Source organism: Desmodus rotundus, chromosome 2 (genome assembly GCF_022682495.2).
Source record: "Desmodus rotundus isolate HL8 chromosome 2, HLdesRot8A.1, whole genome shotgun sequence".
In the NCBI taxonomy this organism is placed as follows: domain Eukaryota; kingdom Metazoa; phylum Chordata; class Mammalia; order Chiroptera; family Phyllostomidae; genus Desmodus; species Desmodus rotundus.
Genome location: NC_071388.1, coordinates 157,590,997 through 157,611,566, shown reverse-complemented (window position 1 = coordinate 157,611,566; position 20,570 = coordinate 157,590,997). Strand labels below are relative to the sequence as shown.

The 20,570-nt window shown below is 34.3% G+C and overlaps 1 protein-coding gene and 1 pseudogene across 4 annotated transcripts in view; one reads left to right on the top strand and one right to left on the bottom strand.

Moving 5' to 3' along the window:
* The window catches only part of UBR3 (ubiquitin protein ligase E3 component n-recognin 3), a 200,602-nt gene that overhangs the window by 82,650 nt on the left and 97,382 nt on the right, over window positions 1–20,570 (bottom strand). For all 4 annotated transcript variants that reach the window (XM_045196300.2, XM_045196301.2, XM_053918766.1 and 1 more), the window contains 5 exons: window positions 20,084–20,180; window positions 14,340–14,481; window positions 10,844–10,948; window positions 9,627–9,800; window positions 6,808–7,268 (listed from right to left, as the gene is read on the bottom strand). In XM_045196300.2, the coding sequence (XP_045052235.2) occupies window positions 6,808–7,268; window positions 9,627–9,800; window positions 10,844–10,948; window positions 14,340–14,481; window positions 20,084–20,180 (979 nt within the window). The remainder of the gene's footprint in view (window positions 1–6,807; window positions 7,269–9,626; window positions 9,801–10,843; window positions 10,949–14,339; window positions 14,482–20,083; window positions 20,181–20,570) is intronic.
* Window positions 5,378–6,754, top strand: LOC112305769 (carbonic anhydrase 5B, mitochondrial pseudogene; annotated as a pseudogene).

The window sequence follows — 20,570 nt, the reverse complement described above, 5'->3', positions numbered from 1 at the left end:
AAAGCAAACTAATAATGTAAGGAGATAGGCTTCCCTAGATTTGGGAAGGCTAACAATATTAATGAGCATAACAGTTTACCCGCAGCAAGGAAAGGTTCAAAGAGTAATTAAAACAAGAGGAAAGGGAGAGGGAGAAGAAAAAGAAAAAGGATTAAAGGATGAGTTAAATATTAAGTAATTACAAGAGATAAACTTTTTACTTAAACAAAACTCAAAATGGGATTTATCATAGCCCATGACACAAAGGACACTAAAAACATAATGAATGGAATATACTATTGCAGTTTCTTTTAATGACTATTTATTATATCTATATCAAAAAGTCCAAGCATTTCATTAAACTGAGATTCTATGAAGTCACTTCTATGGTAAACCTAAAAGAATTCTTCTATTAATCTGAAATGATTCAAGTATATAGAATGGAGAATTTAGAAGCATGGAATGCTAATAGTAATTTTTAGAGTGTTCACACATCTGCTCCCATCTAATTAATGTAGATAATCACAAGCACCTATAAAGCCAAGTACTGTGGTCCACCTTACTGTGAGAAGTTACATATTTATGCCCATAATATTCAAAAGATTTTCAACACTCCTTTTTCTAACACTTACTTCAAGTTAGGATACATTTAAGAAAATTCACTTCATTATTTTATAACTACAACTCATATGTTTTACATTGTTTTTGAGCTAAAATATTATCCAGGCCAATCATTGACCTTACTAATCAAAGTTACTATTTCAAAAAAGTTAAGTCCACTCCTGCCCTTCCTCCCCTTCCTGAACGTGGAGAATGGCAACAGTGGCCTAATACAGGGTGTCGAAGCCCAATGGCCAGGCAACGGAGGGCACTCTTGTGTGGTAGGATTACAAGAAATCGGTTACATAAAGGGAAATTCATCAAAACAGTAATATATATTGAAGATTATAGGAACCAAGTATCTCACTGTGGGAAAGTAACAAACAGAGAGAGAACACAAAAATGACTCTCACGGTATTGAATTAAAATTGGAATTATTAGGGTGAACTCAAGGTTTTTAATACCTCCCTCCACACTCCCTCCATCTCCACCCTCCCCACCCACCCCACCCCCCGTCTCACACACACAACACATGCAATTTTCCCTAGTTCTCTCCACTAAGAGAATCTAAGAATAGCTATACCTCATCAGAATTAGGGCATGGATTGTGCTTTCTAATGCCATTCTCTATTAAAATAACCAGGACTCCTTGGAGAAATGGGTGATTCTTGCTCCTGAAAATAAAAAAATGCTCAAAAGAACGATGTGGATAAATCCAAATCAGCTTGAAGGGACTCCCACTGGTCATATCTAGAACAATTTGAGCATCAAAATGAGTAACGAGCATATGAGAATGCACCCCATAAAACAAAAGTAGGAATCCATAAATCCAGAATGATATAAATAAATCAATGAATAAATTCAAAGTTGATGAGGAACACGTTACTGCAGCATCTCAAAGTATCTCACCACAAATTATATATGGATGACAAAGTGGGAAAAATTGGTAACTTGACAGTGAAGAAGTCTGGCAGACATCCCCTTAATCAAGTACTCAAAGTTAATCGCCAATGAAACAAACTAAAATCACGTGACACCTGATGAGATACAATTAACAGAAAACAACACTTTCTTGATATTCCTGCTAGGGATGCATAACCTTAATCAAAACATAAGGGGATAGTAGATAAGCCCAAATTGAGGGACATTCTACAGTGTTACCTCCCTGTAATCTTCCAAAGTGCCAAGGTCAAGAAAGTAAAGATTGAGGAAGACTATTCCATATTGAAGGAGGTCAGAGACATAACAACCAAATGCAGTAAGTAATTCTGTAGAGGATCTTTTTAAATGCTATAATAAAACATTATTGGAACAACGATCAAAACTTGGGATTTAAGGATTTTATCATACTCAAATAAAATGTTAATTTTCTTATTTGGAAAGCTGTATTGTGATTATATAAGGAGTGCCCTTATTTCTAGGAAATACACTATAAATCAGTATAAATCAATTTACTCTGACATGGTCCAAAAAGTTATTTGTACTATCCTTGATATATTTCTATAAGTTCAAATTTTCTTTAAAATGAAAAAGTTTAAAAAATTAAATCCATCCTCAGAAGAGAAAACTGTGTCCCCACAGCAGAAACGGAAATAAAGAGCAATATGCTGTGGCCGCTCAAAGCATTCTTTGAGACCCCCACAAAAGCAATAAGCAACAATGGACTTGACAGGATAAACGTTTGGTCTCCTGTGTCACTACGTAAATTTGTAAGTTTTAGCATGTTTCTTTAATTAAAACACTCAGTTATGCCACTTCACAGCTCACCTTTAAACATGTACATGTACGTTAACATTTAGACTATATCCGTAAGAGAATATTTCAAAAAACAAACTCATATATCAAACGTAAGAAGACCTCAAATCTAACTGCTTGACCCTGGTATTCAAACACATTTCCACATGAGCCTGAAAGACGGTGAGCTCAGTAATAATGGCTGTCACCTTGTGAGAATGAGCAGAGAGAGAACCCAGTTACACTATGTCTAGACTTGGACATACATAAACAGTGAATAAATAAATGGGTGTTGCTTTAAGCTGCTAAAAAAAGGCACATCTATACTAGCTCTCTATGGTTTCCAGAAAAGAAGTTTCGTTGTTATTTTTCCATTGTGAATTTGTTCTTAACTTAGGTTATTCCTTTCTAAAATTGGGCATAGATATGAATACAGCCATAAGTAAGTTCTGGCAGATTCAGTACAACCCAAGAATTTTCCATTACCCCAGAGGTTGCATAATGTTATAACCATCTAAGGTTTCCTATTTGCATCTTGTTTTCTACAAAGTTCATCTATTAGAAAAATGATGCCAAGTTTGTCTCTAGGTGAGGAACTTGGGAATTATAATTAAACATATCATTAAGTGTTTATGAACTATTTTGCCTTTATTATGAAACTTAATCCCAAATTCAAAATAAATTAAGACAATGTGGGAAACACAGTGAGATTCAAATAGATTCATCTTAATCCTTAGCTGTCTGCTACAGAATTAGTTTCGAGATGTTGTCACTACCATCACCTCAAAGGAAACAAAGCCTATTACAAAGAAAGCCTTAAAACTGTTTAGAATATTATTTATCACAACACCATTAGAGCTTTCATAAAAATAGCATCTGAACTATATCCTCCAGTATCATATCTATTATGAATAATAATTACAAAATGCCTTTAACCAAATAAAATAAACTTAGACCCACTGAATGTTTATGTTCCTTTAAAAAAAAAAACATTATTCTGTAACCAAAAGATCACCAATTTAAAAAAGGTTAACAAAAATTAAAATTTAAATATTTTAACATTTTTATTTTATCAGATCTATTAAATTCTAGAAAGTTACTAATCCAAAATTAATGAACTGTCAACTAAATTACATTATTTATAACAATCCTATTATAAAGTACTATATGAAATAAGAACTCTCTTAAATTCTTAATATACTAAAGCCTCTGCTCCTGATACAGATACCAAAGACAGCCTCCTGACTATAAGATTAAGTAGGACAGCCAATCTGATCTGAACTTTTGCAGCATTTAACAATCTTGATACGTTTCTTCCTTTCTGAACGTCCTCATGCCTACTCTAATGCCACTCTCCGAAATTTTCCTCCTACTCCACTCTTCTCCGTCACTTTTGTAGGTATTCCTTCCTCAGTCACTCACTTTAATGATTTTTCCTTGAGTCCTATATCAAGTATTCTCATCTCCTTACTACACACACTCTTCTACATACAGGGCTTTAATTATTACCTATGTGCCAAATGTGAGGCTATAACTCAGAATTCTCCCCTAAGTTTCAAATTTATTTAACTGGACATCTTCACCTGGATATCCCGCTTAAACTCAGTAATGTACAAAACTGACCATATCAATTTTACTGCTAAGCCTGAGCCTATCTTCCCTTATCTTGGTAAAAAGGAACATCATCCAAGAAAGATTGTTTTAAATTTATAAATACCATGATTTGAAAACAAATTAAAAGTAATCTAAAGTTCCAAAAGCAGGAGCCTTAAGTATGTTCTAGAGGAAGAGACATAAAGGAAAGAATAAACAAATGGGACTTCATCAAAATAAAAACCTTCTGCATGGCTAGAGAAACAGTGGGGAAATGAAAAGGGAACCAACCATTTGGGAAAATATATTTGCAAATGACACTTCAAACAAGGGTTTGTTCTCCAAAATACATAAAGAACTCACATGACTCTACTCCAGGAAGACAAACAACCCAATTTAAAAATGGGCAAAGGACCTGAACAGACACTTCTCCAAGGAGGACATACAGAGGGCCCAGAGACATATGAAAGGATGCTCGGCATCACTAGCCATCAGAGATGCAAATTAAAACCACAATGAGATACCACTTCACACCAGTCAGAATGGTCATCATAACCAAATCAACAAACAGCAAAAGCTGGTGAGGTTGTGGAGAAAAGGGAACCCTAGTGCACTGTTGGTAGGAATGCAGACTGGTGCAGCCATTGTGGAAAATGGTATGGAATTTCCTCAAAAAACTAAAAATGGAATTGTCTTTTCACCCAGCAATTCCACTGCTGGGATTATGCCCTAAGAATCCTGAAACACCAATCCAAAAGAACCTATGCACCCCAATGTTCAAAACAGCACAATTTATAATAGCCAAGTGCTGGAAGCAACCTAAGTGCCCATCAGCAAATGAGAGGATCAAAAAACTATGGTATATTTACACAATGGAATACTATGTGGCAGAGAGAAAGAAGGAGCTCATACCCTTTGTGACAGCGTGGATGGAACTGGAGAGCATTATGCTAAGTGAAATAAGCCAGGCGGTGAGGGACAAATACCATATGATCTCACCTATAAGTGGAACCTGATCAACAAAACAAACAAGCAAGCAAAATATAACCAGAGACACTGAAATAAAGAACAAACTGACAGTAACCAGAGGGGTGGGGGGAGGGGGAAAATATGAGAAGGGCTGTCAAAGATCATGTATAAAGGACACATGGACAAAGCCAAAGGGGGTAGGTTCCTGATGGTGGGAGGAGGGGATGGGTGGGTGGGGGGGGGGGCGTTGTAGGGGAAAAATGGAGATAACTGCATTTGAACAATAAAAAATTATAAGAAAAATAAAAAATAAAATTAGTGATCATACATTGGAAAGATTAGGAAGGACCAAAACGAACCAAAGCAATTAGATTTTTATTCTGAGATATATTTAAAATATTTTGTTTTATGTTTTCTGTTCTCATTTAAAGTTGCATTGGAAGATTGGTGCTCTTGGGAAAACACTCAGGTTCCTGCAAAGTTTTTGCAATTTGACCAAGATCTCAAGCCAAATGGTGGTGATGAGTAGCCTGAGAGTCATTCTTCAAGCCTCTCCGTGCAAATCACTGTGGATCAAATTCCAGATTACGAGGTCCACACCAGTGAGGCCTTGCAGCCTCTGTACCTGCACTTACAAAACCTGGAACCGAGCCTTGCACCCACTCTGGGAGAGCATGGACCTGGTCCCGGGAGGCGAGTGCCAGTCACCCATCAACATCTGGTGGAGGGACAATGTCTACAATCCTGACTTAACACTGCTCACCATCTCTTATGACCCAACCACCTGCCTACACATCTGGAATAATGGATATTCTTTTCTCATGGAATTTGAAGATTCTACAGATAAATCAGGGATCAAGGGAGGTCCCCTGGAATACAACTATCAATTGAAGAATTCCATTTTCACTGGGGGGCCATCGATGCCTGGGGCTCCGAGCATACTATGCATGGACAGCAAATGTTACCTGGCAGAGCTGCACCTGGTGCATTGGAATGCAGTCAAATTTGAAAACTTCGAGAATGCAGCACTGGAGGAAAATGGTTTGGCTGTGATAAGAGTATTTTTAAAGTTAGGGAAACATCATAAAGAGCTACAGAAATTGGTGGATACATTGCCATCAATTAAGCATAAGGATGCCCTGGTGGAATTTGGGTCATTTGACCCTGCCTGCCTGATGCCTACCTGCCCAGATTACTGGACCTACTCAGGATCCCCGATGACCCCACCACTCTCCGAGTCCATCACCTGGATCATTAAGAAGCAGCCTGTTGAGGTTGATCACGATCAGCTTGAGCAATTTCGGACCTTCCTTTTCACTTCCAAGGGGAGAAAGAGAAAAGAATGGTGGACAACCTCCATCCCCTTCAGCCTCCCATGAATCACACTGTCCGCTTACCCTTCCCTCATGATTATGTGCTCAACATACAAGTGAGACCCAAGCCGACAACCAGCCAAGTGAGCCCCTAGATGCCTGTTTCTATGTGGTGTTTTGCATTAATACACACTAGCTTTTAAAAAATTGTTAACTAAGACTGTTTTAAATACCTGCATTTAATACTAATTCTAGATGTGCATCTCTTGGTAAAAAAAATAATAATAAAGTTGAATTGATAAAAAAGTTTTTGAAAACAGTATGTGAATTATTAGATCTGCATAGTACTAAAGGAAGTAGCAATTCTTCCACAGGGGCCTACAAGTTTAAGGCAGTAATACTGGGTTCAGAAAACTTGGGTCTTCTCATCTCCAACTAAAGCATACTACACACAAGCACCAACTGCATTTGGTTCCATTGATAGCACCTTACAGACCAATCAGCTGTGATTACAGAAGCTAAACATCCAAGTGATTAGTCTTGGATGGCCAATAAGGGAAGTTACAGCAAATCTTCAACTGTACCATTCATGCTTAAAACATTAAACATAAAAAATTACCTTTCTTCTTTGTCCAGTGTCTTTTTCTCTGCTGCGGTGATTTTTTTGGGTGGTACAGGAGGGGTCACTTTTCTACAAATCTCTTCAATGATGCGTTTGTTCATTCTGCTTTGCAATGCAGCTTTTAGTAAAATTCTTTCTACTGCAGTTATACCATCTCCATGACTGTATTTAGGAATTTCTGGTTGAATTAAAATTTCTATGTCATCAAGCCAAGGAGGATAGTAGGAGTTTTGTTTTCCTGAGAGTTTGTGGTGAAGTTTAATGAGCAAAGACAATATGCTTTCTTTAATTTCCAAAATGGCTGTCGTTAACTGTGGAGTTGAACCAGGAGCAGACCATTTACTTGAAGTTTTGGGACGAACCACCTGATTTGCTTCATTGCTACTACGATTGATGATCTCCTGGAACTTCTTCCTACGTTCTGCTACTAAGCTGAAAACTTGAGCTGTACCAGAATTCTACCATTAAGAGAAGAGAAAGAAAGAAATCAAGAGAAGTTATTCCGTGTCAAGTTTAAAAACATATTAGTAATACTCTTTCCAAAGGGAATGTTCAATAGATTTTCTCTTTAAGGATATCTGACCCTTCACCTCTCTTTCTCAGATATACTTAATCCCACTCAATCTGAAAACAACAATAAAGAGAAAGAAGATTATTAAAAATAACACCTCTTTTTGCAACTTCCTGGGCCTATCTACCAGAGAAAATAGACAAAGCTTAAGTAGCATCTATAGCACAGGTGGCAAACACAAGGCCCGCGGGCCAAATCCGGCCCTCCACCTTGTTTCTACCCAGAGGCAGCACCGAGCTCTCACTTAACTGTTAAGGAGTAGTTACATTTATACAGTCCTAAAATTACATTCTGTCCTTTAAAGGCAAATGCAAGGCTGATGTGGCCCCTGGTGAAAATGAGTTTGACACCCCTGATCTATAGTCATTAAAGAGGAATCATAAAGTAAGTTCCTCATCTGTTTAAAGGAAGAAAAGATGCTCTACCAACATTCACCATGAATACTGTACTCCACTAACTTTTAGGTGATTACTGTATTTTCCAGTTAAGGGGCAAGTCAAGGAACATGAATAGAGGACTCATGGGCATGGACAATGGGGTGGGGATTAACTGTGAGCAGGGTGGGGAGGTGGGGAGAGCAATGGGGAAAAAGTCAGGACAACTGTAATTGAATAATAAAAAATAATTTAAAAAAGAAGCCCTGGCTGGTGTGGCTCAGTGGATTGAGTGTCAGCCTGTGAAAGAAAGGGTCGCCAGTTCAATTCCCAGTTAGGCCACATGCCTGGGTTGTGGGCCAGGTCCCCAGTAGGGGGGGCTCGAGAAGTAACCACATGTTGATGTTTCTCTTCCTCTCTTTCTTCCTCCCTCCTCTCTCTAAAAATAAATAAAAATAAAAATCTAAAAAAAAAAAGAAAAAACTAAAATTATAAATTTTTTTCTAAGTTAATCTGAAGTGTTAATTTCATTTTTAAGAAACTTCAAAAGTTTGAAAATTCTAACATATATACTTAAAGTTAATAACATGAAATATAAAGATGAAAAATCAAATTATCTGTTTCATATTTTAATGTCACTATAATCTGTTATTTGAACAGATCTTGAAGAAAACTATTTTTCTTGATTCATTTTCTAAATGGCCTCTTTACTAAAGCAGTCAAACTGCATTAGGCCTCTTAGAAATAGTCTTTTAATTAAGATACAATCAGTTTAATGGATTTCATTAATTTTTAAAGCAAGAACAGAAAGAATGCTCCAATATTAGTTGAGCTTTTATGAGGTAAATTATAATATACACTATTTTTCAACAACCAAGCTGTCTTTCTCAGTACTCTCTACCAGCATAAGAGGCGAAAGCTCTCTCTTATAGAGATTCCAGTATTTTCTTCAAAATTCTTTATGATGTTCACAGGAAGAACATATTGTCAAAGGCAAAGAAAGCTCCTGCAAATGGATTCTACTATGAGAAATGTCTAATTAAATGTTCTCTACTCACAAAAAATATAGATTGTAGGAATTAGAGGTATTTAAGTTTAGTTATTTGGCATGTCACTTCAAGATATTTCATTTCTGCTTTTTAAAAATTAATTAAGCTACATGCAATAAGAGAGCTAATTTTCAAAATAAGTCAAAATATATAATATATGGAGTTTAAGGTCTTGGGGCTTATTTTATCAAAGTTAATTAATTGCATTGAAGCAAAAAAAATTATAAATGGCCATGCTGGCAGCAAATAAAGCTTAAATTTATTCTGACTTAGGAAACATTTACTTTTAAGATGTTAGTAACAATGCTAAATATAAACAGACCCAAATGTACTACTTATAATTGGTCTAAAATACTTCTAACACTACCAAGAAAAACTCACTATTAAATAAATATACAGTATTATTTTTTAAGTTCAATAATATAAATTTTCTTTAAAATTATGCCTAAATCACTATATAAAACACACACACATCAAAGAAACATTTTTTAAATTTAAGCATATTAATTAAACATACATAGAGACACACAAATGCTTCAATGTTTTTCCACATTTCCAGTTAAAGCCATATTGCTAGTTAATGCAAATATCATATACATCTACCTCTCTTTGAAGAACTTTAGGCCGTCGTGAATTCTGGCAGATTAAAGGAAAAAGATAGGTGAGGCAGAAGTTGCTTAGATATATCAGAGGAAACAAAAGACAATAATTATCTACAGTCATATTTATTTTTGTTTTGGATATCGCAGGATGATCTAAACAATATATCCATCCCAACATAACATAAAGCCTTTCCTTTTTCTTTCTCTCTTTTACACTTACTTGTAAAGAACCCAAGCTATCAGAGCTGGTACTTGCAGGTGATTCTCTCTTCACTTCAGGAGCAGTCTCTGGAACTCTCACTCTAACATAGTTTATAAAGTGTCGCATGTTGGATACTAAATTGCTGCCAGGAAACCAACTGTCATGACAACGTTCTGGTCCACACAGTGATGCCTAAAACATGGGCATAATGAATATCAAGTCTTGTCAAGTTAGGTCAAAACTACCATGGAAATATAACAAGCCCAAATACTCATCCACTGTCTGTCACATTCCTAAGTCCCTCTAGCCTCATGCACAAATTATAAAGTGCTAATAAAACCAAATTCAAACACAACATACAAGAATAAATTTCTCAATATTAATATAGGTAAGTTCAATGAAAGTCAGCTAAATTTCTCCTGAAAAAGTATACTTTTCAATCTGAAAATACTAACAGTACAGAATATTTTTCTTTGCCCATTAGTAACAACTTATCATATAGCCAAATAATGGTAATTGGACTAATTGTGGAAGAAAGTGTGAAAAATCAGCTAAAAGTCTGACCTAGTCTTAGAGGAATGTCAATGTTCCTTTAATATCTATTGAAGAATATATGTTGATTCAACTTAGACAATGGAGTACTGCCTAGTCTTTTTACCTGTTTGGTTTTTGCTGTTGTGTTGTATTTTGTCTTTTTTGGAGGGAGGGAATGAGAATATCTTATATTTTAAAATGAATTTGTAAAAACAATTGCTTTTATTTAATAATACTTCTAAAGTCCCAAAAGACCTTAACTTGTATACTTAAGTACTTTAATCTTTCTCCCATAAAACAATATTCAATCCATTAACTTAATATCCTAAAAAAAAACCCCAAAAAACATCTGCTACTCAAAAATGATCCCTGATAAAATTATTAGACTTTCTTGACTGAAGTGATTATCACCAGGAATCAATATTATTACCATAACACAAAAAATTCATTGACTACTTTTCTCAAATCTATATATCATGAATTTACAAATTTCAAATTCAATAATTCCACAAGTAGAGTTTAATGTATCAGTGAAACCTCTAAAAAACCACTAATTTTAAGATCAAAAAGGGCCTTTACCAGTAGTTCTCGAGAAGATCATATGTAAGTATGATGGTTTCATAAATACATTTCAAGATAATATATTACCTTTATTAAGGCATGTTATAGTGTCAATATTTAAAATACAAGGAACTATTTACCTCTTCATCTGATTCCTCATCAGCTGAATTTTCGAGTCCTAGTTCAATCAGGTATAAAACCATGCAGAGTACATGTTCTGACAGATTTTGATGATCCATCAAAATCTTTAAAAGGGGAAAAAAAATGCCTCATAATTACTTTTTTCCACAAAATGTATTTCTTTAAATATCCCCAAACATTTTAACACTATAGATAAAAATAACAAACATATATAAATATATACAAGATGATCAAACATGTAAGTAAAGCTACATTTTGGTGAAAAGACAAAGTAAAACCAAAAATACAGGTTCCCTTGCAAGATTACGTATATTTTAAACAATATCTAGAAATAAAGAATTCACTGATATCCTAAAGGTTAATACATTAAACAGTCCACTAAAGCCATTATCATAAATATACTAATATCTAAAAAATAATTTAACAAGAATTTTTTACATCCTAATTTGCTGATACTCTTCTAATGATGACAAGGACATAAGAAAAATAAGTTTGTTAAATAGGATAGATAATTCATGCAAATGTGTTTAGCATAGCACCTGGCATATATCTGGGAACACAATAAATGTCTATGGAACATTGATGTTCTGAGCCTGAGTATTTTGTGTAAATGTGTATGTTAGTGTGTGGTTTATGTGGGTGAGAAAGGAAAAGGAAATGCAAATGGTTAGGAAGAGGCTTCTCTCAGGAAGCATCAGTACATCTGACCTTATACATGATTACACAATACAAGGCTTACACATCTTATGCAGGATTTCGGGGCTAACCTATACCAATCACTCATTCAAGACGATACAACAAACTACTAACCAGAATGGACTGGTAGCTATTATGTTGTCCTCACTTAAAAAAAGCCATCTAGCCAAATGATGGAAGGGGTAAGAGGAAAACGTCCTGCAGGGAGTGGCACTGTCAGCTGTAGGGAGATTGAAGAGGGGAAAAAAGGGAACAGCACAGGCTGAACCTAATAGAAACTGCCCAACTGGCTGAGGGGGCTCAAAGGACTTGTCACTTAGGAACTAATCTATTGTGACTAAAAGAATAAACACATTAAATGCACTTACTTTCTAATGATTATTTTGACTACTGAGAAGGCTTTTTCATTCATCTTTTTGTGGCAGAGTGGTGAGGAACACAGACTTTCAAAACCTTTTGAAAACATGATTTTTTTATATAAATTCTGTTTATATCTAACAATTTGACCTTGAGCAACAGACTCTGGCCTTAATTCTCTCATCTTTAAAACTGGAATAACAGTCCAGAATTGTTGTAAAAATACATGAGTTAATATGTGTGATTTGCTTAATACAGTATCTAGCAATCGGTGTTCAACAAATAGTAGGTGGTGGAGGTGGTGGGAGGAGCAGGAGCAGCAGGAGGAGGGGCGTGAAGGCTGGAAGGCAATAGATGTCATCGCTTCCAATCCACTACTATCTAGAGGGGAAACCAAGGCTCAGCCACACACTCAGCTAGTGTAAGCAATACTAGAACACAGATTTCAGGCTCCAGTGATTACCTATCATTACTACACTTCCTCCTCTTGAAAAATAAAACATTATAAACTAAATTCAAATAAATTTTGGTCTGAAATCCTGTGACTATCCATTTTACAGCTCCAAATGAGTAATTTAATGGCTAAGAAAAAAATCATTAGATACCACAGAAAAAAATTTTAAAGATTTTTTTGGTAAATTTTATTAACATGTTCTATATTACTGTTCTTTATTGAATTTATTGGGGCAACATTAGTTAATAACATTATGTAGTTTTCTATATAATGGTTTTCTATATTAATGGTTTTTAAACATGGCAGGAGAGAAAATTGTTTACTGACACTGATTTTTAGAAAGTTGACCTGCCAATGCAATGTCAATTAGAGAAGTCTTTATTATAATTTTTATTGTTATTATTATTGGAAGAAAAGCTATTACAAAGTTCAGACTTTTAAAAATTTGTTCACAAGAATCTTGTAACAACTAAAACACTACCACTCTATTTTTAATAAATACTATTTTTACATTAAGCAAATAAAAAGAATTGAAAAGTATAACTTAAAAAAACAGAAATCATTTGAAGGCTTTTTTTTAAATCATTATTGACCTACTACATATTAATTATAACAGTGCTCAACCTCACCATCAGAACTATTTAATCTCTAAAACTCAATTATCATATCTGAAAAATGAAAATAATAAAACTTTCACTCATAAATTTTTGCAAGAATTAAAGTAATATATATAAATATATATAAAGCATTTGAAACAAATTTTGGCACTAAGTAAACATTCAAAAATACCTGTTACTTGTAAAATAAATACAAATATCTTTTTAGTAAGAAAAATATTTTACTTTTTTAATGAAGAAAATTTTAAATCATTTTACTGAATAACTCTCCTGAAAATTAATGAAAAGAAATCATTCAAGGTATTTTTTAAAACACATGTCTAAAACTTAACAAGAGTAACTTTTACAAGTAAAATGAAAAACTACTGGGGTCACAGGGTAGAGCTGAAAAGAATGGGAAGATACAAAAATCTAAAAGCATTACTTCATTACTTAATGAACATTAAGAAAAAAACTAAAGTGTCTACTTAATAAATTTAATATATATTTTCTTAAGTAATTAAAAAATGTGTATGTAGTAACTGGAAATATGTGTAACAAACATGCTTACTATTCTTTTTACGTCTTTTAATTTTCAAATGCTAATAAGGAAGGATAATAGTTTTTATATCGAGTGTTTATTATTTCTGTAATTACTTTATAAATGTCTATAGTAATTTTCTCTATATAACCTCAGTATAGTTCTTTTGTCTTTAATCTCTTACCAGATTAGATCATAAATATGCCTATTTTATATAAGTATACACATGCTCCACAAAATTATGCATGTAACTTGAGTGCACCATTAATGCTAGCCAAATAAATAAATCAGTTCTGTGTGAGAAGATCCAATAACAAGACAAAATCAAGGTAACAAGAAAGTAAAAGTGCCATCTTGTGAGTTTCTAGGGTATGTAACAAAAGCAAAAGCTTAATGATGTCACACAGGAGCCCTCCATGGCACATTCCTGATCAGAGTTGAAAAACCCAGAGAACAACCTTGAACACAGGGTCACTGGCCCCATGGCTGTGATCTCAGTTGTGTCATTGTAGTGGACACTAGTGGTTGTCCGGTCCCTGTTGTTCACTTCATCCCTGCTGTAATCTCACCAGGTTTCACTGCTTGTCCTACAGAAGCCACACATAAATATCCCTACCTGAAACCAGATAGTACGAAAGGTTTCCCACAAAGAATGGTATAGCTATTCCATTATTTTTAACTTAGAATTCACATAAATGTGATTATAACATACCCTCACACATCTAAAATATATTAATACACTTTGCTTTATAAATGGTACTTTCATGTAAATATTACCCTTTAGCACTTTTATTTGAAAATTATGGAAATAAATTCTAATCCGAGTCGTTCTATTCAAATTACTACTGTACCTTGTAAAGCAGAGTGAATAGCACAATGTGTAAAGTTTTACAGTGCAAAAGTCTCATGAGACCTTTATAGCTGGGATGGAGTGGTGTCCTTTTCTTATAGGGAGGCCAGGGATTTCCAGGGAATTTTCCACTCTGTTTTAAACTGTAAAAATAAAATAAAACTAATGTTAGATGATAGATGCAAGATTAAACTATAGTTTAAATAGTGATTTATAGGCATTAATTTTTGCCACATTTTTATATGCAGTACTATTTTTTTCAATCCTCACCCAAGGACATACTCATTGATTTTGGAGAGAGGGGATGGAAGTGGGGAGAGAGAAACATCAATTGGCTGCCTCTTGTATGAGCCCCGACTAGGGTACCGAACCCACAACCTAGGCATATGCCCTGACCAGGATTCAAACCCACAAACTTTCGGTTTATGGCAGGGGTATCAAACTCATTTTCACTGGGGGGGTGGGGCACATCAGCCTCACGGTTGCCTTCAAAGGACCAAATGTAATTTTAGGACTGCATAAATGTAACTACTCCTTAACTAGGGGCAAGGAGCTTGGCGCTGATGCTGGGTAGAAACAAGGCACTGGGCCAGATAAAACAAGGTGGGGGACTGGATTCAGCCTGCGGTCCTTGTGTTTGCCACCTGTGGTTTATGGGATAGATGCTCCAACCAACTGAGCCACACCAGCCAGGTTTACGAAGTACTATTCTTAATCAAATTGCTTAAAAATGCCAAATGGACATCTATTCTCTCCACAATGAACATTATTATTGCCTTTCATAATGGATAAAAGTGAGTAGAGAGAGTTGAAAACTAAATAAAAATATAAATAGGAAAATGTTAATAAAGTAAAACAGAAAGAATACAACGTAAAGAGCTAAACGAAAACAATATTCTAGTTGCAACAACCGAACAAAATAGATCACCTAAAAATTTTCCCATTACAGCCGGGAAAGCTGGATAAAATATAAAACATAACCTTTTGAAGGCATATTTGAAGTCACAAAAAAGAAAGTAGAGTTCCCCCAGGTACCAGGAAAAAAAATTAACAAGCATGAACACTGGGTTTATCAGTGGTGTTTAAGTCTTTGAGCTGCCAGATTTCAAGGTGTTCGAGCTGCACAACAAGGCACTGAGGTGGAACTGAGCTCCCACATAAAGCTAAGACCTTTGAAAAGCTTTACCCTCAATGAAACAAACTCTCAAGGAGAAATAAGAATTTGTCTGTCTCTTCTGTGATGGAAAAATAACAGATTCCTAGGAAGACAGTAATTATGAACTTGTATGCAACAACAGCAGGCTCAAAACACAAAAGGCAAAATCTGAGAGAATTATGCAGAGAAATTGACAAATCTACAACCATATTAAAGGATATTAACATACTTCTAACCGAAAGCCCAAAAAAAATAAACTGGTAAGAATTTTGAAGATTTTTAACAACACAATTAACAAGCTTGAAACAAAGACAAAATTAGAGAATACATATAATTTTAGGTGCACTTAAAAGATTTATAAAAATTGATGAAATAATAAGATGCACAGAAAATCTCAACAAATACAGAAAGAACTAATATACAGACCACAACCACTTATCACAAAGCAAATAAAACTAGAAATCACCTAAAAGATAACCCAAATCCCCCAGTAGACATTTTAAAACACCATGTCCAAATCACCCCAAAATTAAAGCTCAAAATTTAACAAGTTCCACAAAGGCACTTGAGAAAGCTCTTCATAACAAGCAACCAGAATTAACAGATAACTGAAGAATGCCTCTAACTTGGAAGCTAGACAGTACACAACAGAAAACTTAACTTAGAGTAAACAAGTATTTTGTAGGCAGGAGGAGAGCCTTAAAAACTTAAAAAAAAAAAAAAATTAACTACCAAAGCAAATGAGTTGCATATATGACTCAAGAAGATGCCATGGAAATGTTCCCATTTAAAAAAAGGTTTCTGCTCTGCTTGGCCAGTGTGGCTGAGTGGATTGAGCGCCAGTCTGTGCACCAAAAGGCTGTGTGGTCCATTCCCAGTCAGGGCACATGCCTGGGTTGTGGTAACAGGTTCCATGGTTGGGGGCGTGAGAGGCAACTGATCAATGTATCTCTCACACAGTGATGTTTCTCTCCCTCTCTTTCTCCCTCCCTTCCCCTCTAAAAAGTAAATAAAATCTTTAAAAAAAAAATAAAGATTTCTATATAATAATTTAGTAGCTATATATAAGCATAATTTTCAAAACAATCCCAACAGTTTATGATAAAATATTTTAACTATTTTATTTTGTTTACCACAGAGAAGCAATTTTTAGTTTTTGTTTCTTTGTTTGCTTTAAGCACTAGCCCCTAAATATGCAGCACCCACATTAATAAAGTGTTTCAAAATAAAGGTTATATATTTGTATAAAGGAGCAGGTAATACATCATTTTGACTGCTGTTTTCAAAAGCATTGATGGAATAATGCAAATGAAAAGCTACATGACAGCAAAAAAATTTTTAAGTGACTCAAACTGACACCTAATTATTGATTAGTTTGAGACAAAAATGATATATATGTAAACTCATACATCATACTTTCAAACACGGGCCAGCAGCCATTAACCTTCAAGATGGGAGATGGGAAGCAACAAAAATATCAAAAATTATAGTTTAAAAAATTTACTTTCTGGGTGGATTTAAAACAGCCAGTGTATAAAAATCATGTATGTCTTTTGGAAATGGCTTAGAAAATAGTTTTAACACTGCAACTAACAACTATATTTCACTGAACTTCTCTGGGCCACAACATCCTCAAACATAAAATATAACACTGAACTGAATGGATGGTTTTCCAAGTGTTGGTTTGTTTCGTTTTCCGTTTAAAAGCTGACCTGCCCATTAAGAGGCATTGGTTGGGATGAGCGGGGGAGCAGGATGAGTCACACCCCCACTCTTTTAGGTCTCCTCTCACTACTGCAGAACCCATTTTCCACTGATTGCCCCAAGACACTTTATAGAACCTGGATAAAAGATCGTGAAGGCCTTTTTCAGTGATACGATCCTAAGATTTCAAACATTTAAACATTACATAAAGCAAATGGTTTATTTTCACTTAAATTCTCAGCACAAAAATTTAAAGAAATTAAAAAATTTTTTGAAGATCTTTGGAGAGCTTTATCCTCAATGAAACAAACTCACAAGGAGAAATAAGAGGTTGTCTGTCTCTTCTGTGAAGACCTTTCATTCATTTAGCGATCACTAGTTGCCTACAAACTGCCTAGTACTAAACTAGATTCTGAGGACATAAGAGTTCTAATTTATCTAGTCATGTTTCATTATTATTCTTCAAAAGGTCTTTCTACTACCTTCTTGCATATGAAAAGATCACACTCAGAAAAATCAGTTTAACCACTCTCTGTCCTTTAAAACTAAAAGAAAATGAAAATGACCAATAGCCAAGAAATATTAAATCCCATAATTTAGGGTTATATTCCCAGTTGTGCTCTAATAAGAACTGAAACAGCCCATTATACAGTCAAATGATACAGCAAATAAAAGATATAAAGAAAACAGATGTTATACTTCACATACAAAATAAATTTCAAAAAAAAATTAAGTTCTACATTGAAACACATTTCTTCCTAGGTATGACACTTACTTTATAACAAAATGTTATTAGATAAATATAACAGATTGCACATAAATTTTCAAAGATTAATTTACAAGAAAATAATTTAAAGGTTTTAGTCTGAAGCTGGAGAGTATATTTATTTGTCATCTGTTATTACTGCTTTATTTAAATACATATTTCGTTTAAAACAAAGATTTTCAAACTGCCAAGAAACACCATATCACTTCAGAAATATTTCTAAGGAACTATAAAGATACGGTACAGAACTCAAAAGTCAAATGGAGGAAATGGAAGAATTAGAAAAAATGGAGAGCAAAATGAAAAAAAGGAAAAATTAATAAAAATAGCTCTGAGGATATGGTTTTCTCTGACAATGTGAAGCTGTTTTAAGTCAAAATATGATATAGTTCTAAACAACTAACAAAACAAAAGTGATTAAAAAACACAATATAACCTGCAGTCAGTATAGGTCTAAACTAGGATTCTCAACCTTGACACTAAGGACATTTGGAACCAGGTAATTCTTTCTTTGGTGGGCAGACCTAGCCTCTACTGGTACAGTCTTCAGACAATGTCAAGTGTCCGTGGAGGACAAATTCACCCCTGGCTGAGAACCACAGGTCTAACGAGCTCAATTAGAAGTCTGCTATGTGAAAAATAAAAGATGCAATTGTTTGCTTTACAGAGGCCTAGCATACAATAAGCATTCAATATATGTGTATTGCTAAATTAAATTTCCCCTTTTAAACTGATTACAGTGTTTAGTGACTTTCAAGGCTTTCAAAGTTTCAGCCCAATCCCAGTCCAAATTTCTATTTATTACAAAGTAAAAGAGAATAATAAAATTTACTAGTCTTTTGATTCTTATGTAATGCTCAAATTACCAGCCACCACCACAGTCCTGATAAAAGGACAGTGCCACCTAAGACAACAGTATTTATAAAGGCCACATTAGGTTTTTCAATGCAAATGCTTACATCCAACTATCTTTTCACTTTTCAACGTGAATCACTCAAATTATTCAACAAATATATTCTGAATGCCTACTATGTGCCAGCACTAAGAGAATTACTGAAGATGTAAAGGAGATATAAAGACAAAATTATGTTCCCTCAAGGAACGAAGAGTCTAGTGAAAGCCTACAAGCAAACACATAGTTACAAAACCACGGGATCAGCACAGAAAGACACTGCTAAGAAAGCAGGGAAAGGAAAACCCCAGACTATGGAAAGATAGGGAGAGATGCTGATGGGTAAACTAGGGTTTCTCTTTCGTTTTGTTTTGGGGGCTGTATGCTAAAATTTGGCACTACAAACTTTCTTCAGATATATCTGTGATAGATCTTAAATTCAACAGATCTCTATTATTGCAAAGAAAGTCTTGGCAAAAGAGAAGTTTCAAATATACCTAATATATTTACACTCTGATAGTTATCTAGACAAATATTTTCTCAAAATTAAAGACATCTGTATCATTTTAAACTTGTTTTTTTAAATGTTTAACTTTATGAAAACACAAATAAAAGATAATAACCTATGGTTTTCAGAAATATTGATTACTGAATTTTAAAAATAGATGGAATTAATATATCAAAAAGTTTATAATAAAAACATACAAAATTGAATTCATTTAAAAGATATCCTTCAAAACTGTATTTTCTGCAATCAACATTTTAAACTACTTTGTTAAATATTTACAAGTAATATTCATTTTACTTTGGCTAGTTTCCCAGTTAATAGCAGCATTATCACATTTTTGTAGATACCCACCATCTCTGATGTCAGACAATTTTATTCTCTTAACTTGTGCCTCCTCTAGTGGTTTAAAGTAGAACAACACAAAACCAAGCTTTGAATTCCACTGGTCAAATAGTAACTAAGTACGTTTGCTATTTTTTGATTTATGTTAATATATGATATTTTATAAAATTGATTTTTATCACATTAAAACCAGATTTTGGATCAAAATATTGAGAATATAAATCTCAGCCAGATTATTTTTTAATCTTAAAATATTTTCTCCTTAAAGATTAAGAGCATACTTTTAATGAGAACATAATCAACATCTGTGTTACAGTTGAAATTTTTCTATAAATACAAAATATCAATTATCATACTAATCAATAGAACGAACTTACAAGGCTGTGTATCTGTCCATTGCAGACTGCACGTCTCTCCGGTAAACTGTTCGAAGAATGACCATGACCGGGTCAAACTCCTGATCCCAGACTTCAGCTGTTATTCAAATGAAAGTAGAAACAGAACAGTGGCTTCACAGAGGTAAAGTCAATCTCTAAGGACTAATTACATTTAAGTATATTTTAATTTAAAAGATGGGATAGTTTAATGTGGCATATTTGCCTTAATATGCTTGATGTCATTAATACTTTCTAAATCAAAAATCATAATTTCATCTCTGTGAATGTGTTTTTCTTAAGTTCAGCAAAAACTACTGAGCAAAAATGTTTATAACATAATACGTCACCATAAAAGTTTAGTTCGTTACAGGACATTTTGTGAATTGTCAACTAGAGAGAAACACGATGCGTTAACACGTCGCAAAGCTGCCAGAGTGCTGACACACTGAAACGGGCCACTGGTCTCCTCGCCTTCCCGTAACCAGAA